Here is a 13,569-nt window from a genome sequence, read left to right on the forward strand (position 1 = left end):
CTAGCCTGTGCTTTGCTCGACATATTATCTCAAGGCAACGGAAATAAAGAGAATCTTTGCTAGATAGAAACATGTGTGAATGAACCTGACACACTTCTGAAACCCCATTTAGATTCATTAACTTCTTACACACTTGAGTGCTTCTTCTTCATTGATATTAGTTACTAAAGGAAGTCTATCTATTCGGTCTTATTCTAGCCTGCCTTCTTTTTTATGATACTCATGAACTAGATAAGAGGAAACGATCACAAGAGTGTCAGCGGTACAGAACTTTACAACAGGAAGTCAACAGGATGAGAGAGAGAAGTGAAAATGGAAATTACGGGAGGAACAAATGGAAGTGGGTGATTTTGTGTGTGTGTGTGTGTGTTGAGAGTGTTTGCCTTGTTTCAAAGTCCTCCATTTAAATCTAGATATTAAGTGCAAGCTGCTGAGATTACACACCTAGAAGATGCATTAATTGTACGATATTGTTATTTTTCATGCAGAATAGTTTTCTCTCACTCTCATTTTCTACCGCTTTATCCAAACTACCTCAGGTCACGGGGAGCCTGTGCCTATCTCAGGCGTCATCGGGCATCAAGGTAGGATACACCCTGGACGGAGTGCCAACCCATCGCAGGGCACACACACACTCTCATTCACTCACACACTACGGACAATTTTCCAGAGATGCCAATTAACCTACCATGCATGTCTTTGGACCGGGGGAGGAAACCAGAGTACCCAGAGGAAACCCCGAGGCACGGGGAGAACATGCAAACTCCGCACACACAAGGGAATCGAACCCCGACCCTGGAGGTGTGAGGCGAACGTGCTAACCACTAAGCCACCGTGCCCCCCAGAATAGTTTTCTGTGCTGCTTTTTCTGTTAATACATATATAGTACATCCCTGTTGAACCAGATACAGCTGTTGTGGATTTAAATTCCTGACGTGCAGAGGTGCATCCAAACCTACAGCAGAGGAGCGCATGTTTATTATTGTGGGTGCGAAGATTCTGTTCTGGTGTGAGTGTTTGTTAGGCCCTTTACACCTACTAGTCCAAATCAGAACTAAAAGGATATATTTTTTGGATTCGGTTGCTGTTTGGTTTGGTTTAATCTAAACCACAGATTATTAAAGGAACCAGGAAAAAAAGTTGGCTGAGGAAGTGTGCAGAGAGGGAAAGATTTAGTTGTGAAACTGTTGTAAACACTTTGAGTAGAAAACTCATGTTACCCAGTCCAAGTTTTAATGGAATAATTATCTCAAAACATGATTTTTTTTTTTACTCATTCGTCATTACTCGGTTCGTCAGGTCACGGCGATTATAAATCCTACTCTGTAACTGTAAATGTGAGCTGGTAAAATGCGCCAAAAGACCAAACTGAAAAGTTCAAAAAACTTCACTCCCCTGCACTGACAAAGAAAGAAAAATGCTGGATGCAAAGCACAATGTATTAAAACAGTTAAATAATTGTTTATCTAATTGTTTTTATAACACTAGTGTTCCAACCTCTTCTAAACTGTAGTGAAATCCTCCCAGGGATTTCTGCTTTGTCATACTGTACATTTCAGTTCTCTGGAAACATTTTCTGATAAGGTCACCATACAACAGAGAAAAGTCTATGCTTTGGGAGGACAGTTGAATAGGGTAGACAAACGGCTCTGGGTGATTTGTTTAGTCTCATTAAGGGCTTTATCCAAGAAACACTGGTCATGGTCATGAGACAGGGATAGACCCTGGATAGGACACTAGATAAGTGTACAAAAATGTTTTTAGGAGGAAACCCTGGGGACCCTGGGGCTGTGAGGTGTACAACAACTACATCTGTATACAGTGAATGAAAGATTTATTGGAAATTTCCAGTCATTAGGATGGAATTGAAGTCTACTGCACACATCACGTTCACACATCATTACACTGAACCAGCTTCAACCCTTTTCCACCTGTAGAATGGAACCGGACTGTCGATTACCTTCAACCACTAAAATTCTTTGTAAGGTTAACAGCTACAAATTTTAGAAGCTTATCAACAAGCACTCGAAGCATCCCAGAGAGCAGAAATGGGTTTGTTATCACCATTTACTTTAATAATAAAAACATTTGTGTGGATAAACGATTTTTTATTTTTCTATGAATAATTTGCCCCTAGTAGGTTAGAAAGAAACACTTCTTAAAGCCCGGAGTGTTTACTTTCATATTAACCACCACTCTGGTGTGGGACATGACAAAGACGTTCAATTCACTTCCATTAAATGTACCGTAATCAATAGTCGGCTGCTTCTTTCATACACGTCACTTGAACAAAATAAATTTCTTGCATACTGACGTATCAAAATAGTCTTTTATTTATCAATGTATTAAATTTATAAACAACACATCAGGCAGTGGTTTTGTACTTTGTCATACAGACATTAGAACATGAATAAACCTTCCCACGAACACCCGCTAATACAGCATGTTTTTTTTTTTTATTCGATTCGTCCGCTTGGATCCACTGGAAAGACCAGGTTCATAAAGCAAGTTCTCATGGTCGTTGGTTTTGCATCAAACCCAACAATTTCGGACATCTTTGACTGAGCGTATTGAAAGTGCTCCCAAATGACAGAAAATGAAAGTACTTCAACAACGGTTTTGGTGATTCACATGTGGTAAAGTAGCGCTCCTTTAAAAAGGTACGTAAAACTCTTTTTCTGAGCGCTAAGTTAAGAGAATTATAACTTCATTTATAAGTCAGGAACTTCATTAGAACAATATTAGTTACTCGCTGAAAACAACTCTTGCTCGGACGTCGAGCGCGAGATCTTTTTTTTTCTGATAGTCGCTCAGAAAATATACAATTTAGCAACTCATAATGTCAATTCTTCACTGGCATGGAAAAGGGCATATTTCTCACTTTAGGTCTTCTCCGAACACAAATACGTATACGTATGTGTATGAGGAAGTAAGTTTGATAACTTTAAACGTATATTCACACTAGCAAGTGACAGAGCTACAGGCAAATATAGCATTTCTATGCAAGTCGCATGACATGGAGCCATACCCTTCAAAATCTGACTTTGACTGCATCAGTTTTATGCAAATTGGTCACGGTGCACTAAAAAGACAAATGCAAACGACCGGCTCAGGTGAGCTCCACAGAACTGCCATGCCCACCTTATTCTCACATCAGATTCAGACCAGTTTTTAGTTCTCTTTTGACAGCCTTTGGTGTGAAAAAAGGGATGGAAATAAAAGAGGTCTTTCTATCTTATAACAGTAGTGAAAAAAATAATAAAAAAAATCAGCCAGTGCACACCAATGTGTGAGAAGAGTAGCAGTCGCTACACACCACCACAAGTGTCGCTTGCTAGTGTGAACGCAAGGCAAATCATCAGAACAGAACGAAGCTGCCGTCCTTCATAAAAATCGCTCACATTTTGACCGTGCATTCACGTCTATACCATGCAGGTTTTCTTTGGTTTCAGAGGACAATCATCTCCTCTTGCATGGTTCTGATTCTCAGTCCATTTTTCCATAAAAGACCCTTCAGCTCCAGCTAGTGTCATATTTTCTCCAGCCCTCAGGGGGCGCCAAATAGATCCTTCGACCACGAGAGACAAAGCTGACCACACCCCTGTAACCGGCGCGTGGAACGCCGGATTTTAAGTCGTCCATAACTCCCAAATTGCGGGCTAACAACTTGAAACTGTCTCTGTTCGAGTACTGCACCCTGAACGGTCCTGAACCCTGCAAACTGCCACCCGGCTGTAGCTCCTCCACTTTAACCAAGGGTGCACTGTACACTTCTTTATCAAAGTCTTCATCATAGTGCTCCCTGACTAAATAAGACAAATCCCGGTTAGTGAAAGGCACAAATTCATTGTTTAGTTTAATGTAGCGTAGGTACTGGTCAAAAAATTGACCCAGGCTGACTCCTTTCCGGCCGAACGTCATAGTTCTGGAGATCTCTGGCCGGATGCAGGAACGTTCTTTCCTTTGCTCTGGGTGACGCATCCAGTCATCCCAGAATGCTTTGGGCCACTTGGGCTCTAATTCCGCCCATACCTCCTTCAACAGCATCCATCCCAGACCTGGGAAGAAATCTGTCCGGTAGAGGAGGTCAGGCTTTCCTGGGTCCACCAGGCCGTCACGGCCGTTATCGTTCCAGGCCGAGATGCACCACAGCGTCGGGTCGGAAAGCAGGACTGGGTGGAGAGCACGGAAATACTCAAAAAAGTCCGGCGCCACCTACAAAGCAACACAAGTGCTGTTAAGATTTGGAAAGACAACATTAGTCAAACTTTTCAATTAGTCGGTTCAAACTCCAAATGAGAAAGAACCAAATGATGATTTTTGGTTTGGAATGGAAAGCAACTATTGCCTTCGGGATGCCGAACAGTGCAGAGCGGTTCTGGCTTCAGTGTCTAATCCGATGATCAGTGCTCTCTGGGACCAGACTGGAATTTTAGAAGTCAGCAGAATTTAGAATGATAGATTAAAAACTAGTCTTTTGTGACAGATAGCAATCCCAGCCACTCTCAACCTCTTTGTCGGAAGTCACCCTCGTGTTGTGGCAGGTGCTTCTGCAGGCCGTGTGATTGCATTACAGTATAAAACTCATCTGGCCTTGCAGCAATGCAGCATATGAGGAGCTGCTTCGGTGAAGTACACATGCTGGAATTTTCCAACATTTTCATTAAGAGCATTAAAGAACACCCTGCTTTATTTTCAATGTGTTTTCAGGTAACGCATATTCACACAGATTTCTTCAAGTCAGGATTGAGAAATCTTGCAAATTAAATATTTGTTTTAAAGATTCTTCAATTTTAGCCTCAAGTCTTAAGTCCTTATGAACAAAGTCTTAAATCAAATGCACACGTGACATCTTAAGTCGTTCCTGGATTTAAGGAATTAATTCAAATGTCTAAAAAAACAAATCTTAAGACTCTTCTAAATAAAGTTAAATTCCAACATAAACAAAGGCAGTATTCAAATGGCTAAATAAACAAAGCTGAGTCTCAAGCCACATATTAAGGTCTAGTTTAAAGTCAAATACTTACTGAAACAAACTCACACAATCTAAATGACAAATCTTGCAAATTATATACCAGACACACACACAGACAGACAAACAGACAGACTCACACACAGACAGACACACACACAGACAGACAAACAGACAGACTCACACACAGACAGACACACACACAGACAGACAAACAGACAGACTCACACACAGACAGAAAACAGACAGACTCACACAGACAGACAGACAAACAGACAGACTCACACACAGACAGACAAACAGACAGACTCACACACAGACAGACACACACACAGACAGACTCACACACAGACAGACTCACACACACAGACAGACTCACACACTCAGACAGACACACACACTCAGACAGACACACACACTCAGACAGACACACACACTCAGAAAGACACACACACACAGACAGACACACACACAGACAGACACACACAGACAGACACACACACACACACACACACACACACACACACACACACACACACACACACACACACACACACACACACACAGACAGACAGACTCACACACACACAGACAGACTCACACACACACAGACAGACTCACACACACACAGACAGACTCACACACACACAGACAGACTCACACACACACAGACAGACTCACACACAGACAGACAGACACACACAGACAGACTCACACACAGACAGACAGACACACAGGCAGACAGACAGACAGACACAGACAGACAGACAGGCAGACAGACTCACACACAGACAGACAGACAGACACAGACAGACAGACAGACAGACACACACAAACAGACAGACAGACACACAGACAGACAGACTCACACACAAAGACAGACAGACAGACTCACACACACACAGACAGACAGACACACACAGACAGACAGACAGACACACAGACAGACAGACTCACACACAGACAGACTCACACACAAAGACAGACAGACAGACTCACACACACACAGACAGACAGACACACACAGACAGACAGACAGACAGACACACAGACAGACAGACAGACAGACAGACAGACTCACACACAGACAGACTCACACACAAAGACAGACAGACAGACTCACACACAGACAGACAGACAGACAGACTCACACACAGACAGACTCACACAAAGACAGACAGAGCTAAATTAAAAAAAAACTTGTTTATTATACCCGACTCTACAGCCACATCTGTTCACTGATCTGTTAAATGAACACATTAAGAATAAGGCATTAAAATGCATTTTGTTCACGTTAAACTATAGTTTTCCAAACAGCAATCCTGCTCGCTAGAGTTAAAAGGAAAGACAGCTCAGAAACTGGCCCATCATTGCGAAACTTAAAATGCAGTCTCAGTATGAATCAGCTCTGAGGTTAACTAGCAGAGGTCTGTTGGGATTTTCCTGCTTCTGTGTCAAAGTTAAACAAGAATGCTTCGCTATATATACACACTATGTGATTGTGTCTCGTGGTCCGAGCATTACTGATCCTGTTCCTCAATGATGAAGTACATTGGCTTTAATTAAAGCAGGACGAGTAATTGTTGGCCAAAAGGCTACGCATTAAGAGCGATCTGATTATACACAACGAACGCCATTCTTCTTTTCCTTGGTAAGTATTATTAATTCTTTTAGCATTTATATGAATGAATTTAATACTTAATTATTTATTTCAATATTGATATATATTTATTTATTTGCCACTGCAGAATTTTATCAGGCAAACAAATGTTTCCTTTCCCTCAATAATAAGGTTTACAGGCATGCGGTGGAGGTCTTTTGAGAACTCAAGTTCAGTGACAAGCTCCTTATTTGCTTCTCAGGTGCAAAATTTGACTTTATAATGAGAGAGTCTGAGCTGAGACAGTTTCACAAGAGCTACTTGAGAAACAGATAAAAGCAGATCCTGCAACACCGAGGGTCTCTTTCATCCTTCATCCATACAAACTTTTGAAAGAAAATAAGCACTTCGATTTTGGATAATCTTCTGTTCAGGTCGCTCGATTTGCACAATGCATCATTGCTAATGATGAAATGAATTGAGTGGCAGAACCCGTTCAGAGCCCATATCAATCTTTGCTTGTTCTTACCTCCAAGTCGTCTTCTACGATCACCACGGTAGAGTAACCAAACGTGTTAAACACTTGGTTCAGGGCCCATCGGTAGTGTCTGGAGATCTTATAGTAACCCTGGAACTTCCTGTGATCGGGCCGCACAGGAATGTTGGAGAGATCTGGTTGGCTGATGTGGGTCACCTGACTGCCATAGGAGCCGATGACCCGGGCCGTTTCGCCATGACCGCAGTCCTGGCTCACGATGATGGGATAAAGCTCCACAGAAGTCCGGTACTGTATCAGCTTGTCCAAACTTCTTTTCACAGTAACCCTGTCACAAGCAATGACCAAGATTGGGATGACAGTTTGAGGACTAGGAGCTGTAACGTCCAGGTTATTTTTGTCCAACGGTTTGTCATTGACTGACTCCTTGTCCTGCTTTGTGTCTGGAGGAGGTTTTGTGACAACAGAAACCTGCTTCTTTTTGACAATCATTTCATTTCCTGCTGAGGTGGGTAAGAGGGGCAACTGCTGAGGTTCTTTGAATTTTTTGTCTGTTGCATCCTCAGCCTCTTTCTTACTTAAGTCTTTACTCTGTTCCCACAACGATCTGTGGCTCTGGATCTGTTTCAGGAGTTTCTTTTGAGTCTCCAATTCCGACTCCACCTCTTCTGCCAATTGGATCACTACACCCGCCAGCCCGTTGGCTCCGCCTCGCTTCCCTTTCCCAGCTTGCCATTCCTCTCCCGCACCCGGTTCAGCCCCGCCTCCGTCTCCGAACCGACCGATGGGTGGCCGTCCCCAGAGAAACAGAAGCAGCAAGGCATTCCAGGCGACGAACAGAACCGCTCCGCATAAGATAAGGGAGCCTTTCTTACGAACCATGGCCCAATGGCACCAAAGGATAGATCGAAGGGAGGAGAAAGCTGGAGCAAGACAAAATGTCAACAATTACAAAGAAAATCATCCAAAAAAAAACCACAAGTCCATTCACAGGTGACTAAAAGAACATGTTTTCCAGCCATAGTAGGTGACACCAAATCTTTTGTTAAATGGTTAAGACAAGCTTTCTCAGCAATGTACCCTCAGAGAATACATGCATCAAGGACACACTTGATGCATTCTTCTAGAAGTATAAAAGATGGCTTGGGCAAACTAGCGAGACGTGACAAAGGACGGATTTTCTAATGCAACAAAAGAAAGCCTAGGCGTAGTATTGAATAGTGAAGCTCAGGGAAGATCTGAAAGGCTATCTACCTGCCGCTGCTCTGAAAAACAAAACTAAGTAACTAAAAAAAAAAAAGATGGAATGTAAAAAACAAAAGCTCAGAGCGTGTGGTGTCAGTTTTATTCAAAAGTATAGGAACGTAAAATAAGATTTTATAACATAAAGCTCTTCATATTCTAAAGCTTGTAAAGGTGCCAAGCTGTTCTGGCTATTTGCAGGTTGGTTTTATCTGATTGGGATGATCAGCTTAAATCTCCTTCATACTGGCTTTTTCTATTCAGCAGAAAGACAAAACAAAACAACAGACAAAAAAAAAAGTCCAGAATAAAAAATAAAAGAGAAAACCTTCTTATCCAAACAGAAGTGAAAAAGATTCTAAGAGACCTCCAACTTTAACAGCTATATATCTATTGTAAAGACTGGCATTACTTTACTGAGGCACTGTGAGTATCTTATCAGGACTCTGACTGACAGAATTTTGTATTTACTCACTCATTTTTTCCCCTTTGTCACTGTTAAATAATTGCAGCAATATGCAGCAATACTATGAAGATTACAGCTTAATAGAAAACATCACTTATCATCTCAGGCATCACAGAAATGTCTCCGTGACATAATCTAATAATTACAGAGAGTAAACGCTGATGCTTTACTTATACCTAGACCTAAAAAAGAAGCATTTGAAACAGCAACCGATCCACACCGTAGACGACATATACAGACTTTAGAATATAAATATCTTATTAAGTGGAGTTTAATCCTAGCCTATTTTTTCCTGGTAAGTAGGGCAGGTATACGCCTAGTTCCCCCGCAACATTTCCTTTAGACCAACGCTTTTCAGGCTGAAAAGAGGAAGTATGAATTTTGCATAAAAGAAAAACGTCAGCAGTATTCGCATGAACTCTGAGGTGCCGGAGATACAGGGCAGGCTAGATGATTTAACGGTCAGGCGCCAAGGAAGCGACACACCCCAGCTGCTATACAGTGTCATGATGTGTTATGTGCGTTGTTAGGTTCGGAAACAGAGCGAAGAAAAACATAAATCCGACAAGTAATGTATAAATGGCACACCCTATTAAGTGTCGAGTGTCCGTAGTGTAGAACGGTGAAGATGTGTGGCTAATGTAAGGAATAAAACACTTGTGGGTTTGCTCTTATAGGAAAATCAATAACGGGGTGATGAGACACATCCCAACAAACTGCAGTTACAGTTAACCTCCACACCATGTGCTTTATTCCTCTTACACTACAGACAATTTACAAGCAATTCCTGTTTAATTAAGAATGCTATGTTATACTTTTTTCCCCCATTTACAGTTACATAAATATTCTTTGAATTTCTGTGAAACCGGTTCGTTCCAGCTTTGAGCAACATGGTGAAAAACATTCCCATGGTGGAAATCTTACATCTTTACCTCAGAGCCCTGACACTGGAAACTCCTTCCATAAACATTAAATAAATAAACATGTCCGAACCGAAAACCTGACCAGACAAACGATTGTTCTTTCTTTGTCCTTACGTCTGCAGACCGAGAAATCACTGATATTAATGATATTCACTCCTTTTGTATGGAAAAAGATAAAAAGACAGGAGGGTAGATTGAAACACACCCACACCGATCATCGAGATAGTGCTGGAACATGACTATCATAGCAGGATATGGAATGAAAAACAAAAAAACGAAGCGTACAAAATATTTTAGCTGAATCGGGAATTCCACTCTTGACTCTCTGTATGATGGAGCAGATAACCTGAAGGAAAGAGATTGCACAAAGCTGGCATGGTTTAGGATCTGATTGGTTAAGGATCACGTGATTGGAATTCTGGATATATATATACAGACTATTTACAGTGAAGAAAGTGTGCTGCACTTCAGCTCTTCTCTATCGTACTGAAAGGGGAGCGTACGGCCATGCCGAATTTAAAGGGCTCAGAAAAGCCTGGACTTACTGCAAAAACGTGGCGTCTCTTTGTGGAAACCTCATGTGCGACAAAACCTGTTGCGGATAACGCGAAGATCGTATCTTAATTATGGATCATATTTAACAGATCTAGTCTAATGAACACACACAGGGATGGAGTAGTTGGGATAAAAATGATCACATTTAAAAAGGCCTAAGATAAAAGCCTACATACCTTAAGTATAGACAAAAAAAATAATTTTTTTGTACAAAAGCCTTCATAAAGAGAACATTATGAACTCTTCACTGCTTGCTCACTCAAGAGCCAGAGGACACTCAGCCTGTGAAGTATTTCAAAATTACAAAGTCCATTCATCCCCCGTGTCAGCCACGAGTCTGCACAGTAAAGTCAATACATGCAGGAGTGTTGGCTAGTCGCTCATGCAGCTGTGCAGCCTGGGTTTAACTCCCAGCAGCTTTTTACACCTGAGAGAACTTCCTGAAGCAAAAATCTCACTTTAAAACAATAGAATTAGATTTGCAGCTGATATCTCCTACCAGGAAACGGGCAATGTGGAAACAGGACACAGGAAGTTCGGACAGAAAGTGTTATAAGAAATGAATCAGCCCTAAACTGAGTTACTGCCTCCTTGAATAAGTGTTTTATTCCTCTTACACCATAGAAATTTGCTGTCGTTTGGTGTTACGGTTAATGTTGAACATCCATAAAGATTCCTGTAATCACTTATACTACAGCAGCTGTAAACAATTTGTCCTGCACCCCCCCCCCATCTGATATTACCTAAAAACAGAAGCCAGAAAAGACAGAAAACTTGCAGCTTTATAGCACTGACACTATAAACGGCACGCTAAATAAACATCTCTCATGGAACGTTTCACCATAGCGACGATTACACACAGTTTTTAATCCATATGGGAAACGTACCAACAACGATAAAAGCTTATCACGTGAACGAGCTGTTACTATGGAAACAATAACGTATCAGCTGGAGCTACTGTCTGGAGATACTGCTACTGCTGTTCATTTGACCTCCATACCTCCTACCATATTTATCCGTGTATTTTGTCCTTGTGTTATTTTGAACAAAAAAACCTAATAATTTGGAGTATGTGAACCCCAAAATCGTCCAAAAATCATCCAAAATCGTGTTAAACTATCACTGTGGCTGATGACAGTATGCATTCCTCTAACCTTCTGTGATAACAGCAATGCAAAGTCCACTATTGTGGTATCTGAACAAACACAAAGCCTGCGCAGAAACTGGAAAGTGTATGTCATGAAATTCTAGGTATCGAATGTGAACCGAAAAGGCATGAGAACTAATTACCTGTTACAATAATAACACCAATAATCTCTGAGATGCACCTGAGCAACTAATCTCTACTTGATCCTGTTAAACGAGAGGTCTGTTGAGGCTTTTCTGTATCCTCCATGCGCTAAACACTGTCAAACTAACTATTCATTAATTAGTGAGATTCATCGTTTAATCATCACGGTTTAAAGTGTGAGTAGTTATTACTCGAAGAGGACGTAACGGTATCCGTCTACACGTGTGAAAGCATTAAGAAAACTCAAATGTTTTGTTTTTTTTCCCAAGTTTTTTCCACCGAGCAGACAGAAAACGAATTGCATACCCACACTCGCCTCGTGCCAACAACCGAACACAGCCTGGGTCTACTTTCAGAATTAAAACCACATGTAGACCTGAAACAGCCTTTACAGAATGGAAGGAGTATAAAAGTCAGATAATAATCAAAACAAAAGTTCTTAGGAAAATGTTGCCTGGTAAAGCAAAGGCAAGAGCAGCAGAGTGACCAGAAGTTGTTCTGTTATGAAAAAAAAAACCTGACTGATTCACTGAAAGGCTGCTGGTATGAAGAATGGAAGAATGTAAAAGCATCTATCGATAAAAGTAAAGAAAGTACCTGTATGTGAAACTCTGCTCCAAGTCTCTGTTTGCTCTCTTACTGCTTTCAAAAAGGGAACAGATGACAGAAAGTGAGAGAGAAAGAGATAGAGAGAGAGAGAGAGACAGAGAGAACAAGACACAGAAGGGGAGGAGAAAAGAAAGGGGAGGGAAGTTGTCCTTTTCTAATCCCTTCTCTTTTTTCTTACCAGCCACACACCCCACACCCCCCTTCACTTTCCTCTCCTGTAAACGTGGATGAGTCTGGTAGGCTACTCAACACCACTAAGGTCAAAGCTCACACGTGTAAAATCAAATACCAAACACCTCAGACAGGACACGTCAGGACGGACGGACAATCCACGTGCCGAAATGTCAACGATCCACCTAAATGAGCTCATCTCAAGCAAATCCTTGCACATGGGCTAATTTTTTACATCATGTTTACACAGCAGTCATGGGAGTCATTCATTAGAGTCATTTAAGGGGTTTGTTGTTCTTCAATGCAAAGAAATTCTGGCTGGGGATTCCAACACACTTTTCTTTCTGTCTTATCAGATGCAAAACAACAACAACAACAACAACAACAACAACAGAATTCTATATACACATTCTATATATGTGTATTTCTACATAGAAATAGACATATCCCTTGTGTATATGGACTGAAGCTGCAGAGTCAGTCCAGCTAAAAGTGCTGTTTATGAGAGTCTAAGGAATATTTATATGAAAAATAAGTCGCATATTTAGATTAATGAAGCGTCCTGATTGTTTTATAGCTGTAACATCATGTCTCACCTTTATTCATTTCAGGGCTGCAGTGAAACAGGGAAGAAAAAGCTTCTCTCTCTCTCTCTCTCTCTCTCTCTCTCTCTCTCTCCCTCTCTATGTGTATGTATGTATGTGTGTGTGTGTCTCTCTCTGTCCGTCTCTGTCCGTCTCTCTCTCTCTCTCTCTCTCTATCTCTCTGTCTCGGTCTGTCTCTCTCTCTGTCTGTCTGTCTGACTATCTCTCTCTCTTACTCTCTGTCTCTCTCTCGGTCTCTCCCTCTCTCTGTAGTATCCAGATGAATCAGATAAATGTCACAGCTGACTCTTCATCGTTGCTCCTCTTCACCACGTACTGTCAATATCCAGAATAACGCCAGTGTGCTGGTGTTGATCGTGTTCATCATCCTCATCCTCATTATCATTGCCAGTCTCCCGGTTAAATCCTCCTCTAGCATCCTGTGCTGTTCATCTGGATGAAAATCCCCCCACATTTACTTCCACCTTTCCATGAAAGCACGTAATGTTTGTTGTTTAAAGAGAAAGAGTCACCGACAGTTCATTTTTATTCGATACCGTTATATACCGGCCACTTCCGGGTTGACTCACTACACAAGCCACGCCCACAACGCGGCTCCTCCTCCTTCAGTTTCCCCTGGCAACAATTTATGTTGCCTTA

General features: G+C 41.5%; 2 protein-coding genes across 3 annotated transcripts in view; both read right to left on the reverse strand.

Annotated features, from left to right (window-relative positions):
* polr1h (RNA polymerase I subunit H) overlaps window positions 1-12,270 on the reverse strand; it is a 28,311-nt gene extending 16,041 nt beyond the window's left edge. Inside the window, exon 1 of the mRNA XM_027133927.2 lies at window positions 12,143-12,270. The gene's annotated coding sequence lies outside the window, so the exon portion shown is untranslated. The remainder of the gene's footprint in view (window positions 1-12,142) is intronic.
* Window positions 2,316-13,553, reverse strand: mgat1b (alpha-1,3-mannosyl-glycoprotein 2-beta-N-acetylglucosaminyltransferase b). 2 transcript variants are annotated; one of them, XM_027133922.2, is made up of 3 exons: window positions 12,922-13,553; window positions 7,102-7,991; window positions 2,316-4,215 (listed from the first exon to the last, which is right to left on the reverse strand). In XM_027133922.2, exons 1-3 carry the CDS (start codon window positions 12,929-12,931, stop codon window positions 3,514-3,516), a joined length of 1,602 nt encoding a protein of 533 aa, XP_026989723.2. In that variant the 5' UTR covers window positions 12,932-13,553; the 3' UTR covers window positions 2,316-3,513. The 2 variants fall into 2 exon arrangements, with proteins under 2 accessions (XP_026989723.2, XP_026989724.2); XM_027133923.2 differs by lacking the exon at window positions 12,922-13,553 and adding an exon at window positions 12,143-12,273.
* Window positions 13,554-13,569: the final 16 nt, after the last annotated feature.

This window comes from Tachysurus fulvidraco, chromosome 7, assembly GCF_022655615.1.
Source record: "Tachysurus fulvidraco isolate hzauxx_2018 chromosome 7, HZAU_PFXX_2.0, whole genome shotgun sequence".
NCBI lineage: Eukaryota > Metazoa > Chordata > Actinopteri > Siluriformes > Bagridae > Tachysurus > Tachysurus fulvidraco.

What these genes read in the sequence shown, in the direction of transcription:
- mgat1b (XM_027133922.2), bottom strand. An exon ending in TCGTAGAAGACGACTTGGAG is followed by an intron (nt 4,216 to 7,101) that starts GTAAGAACAAGC and finishes GTTGCTTTGTAG; the next exon opens with GTGGCGCCGGACTTTTTTGA.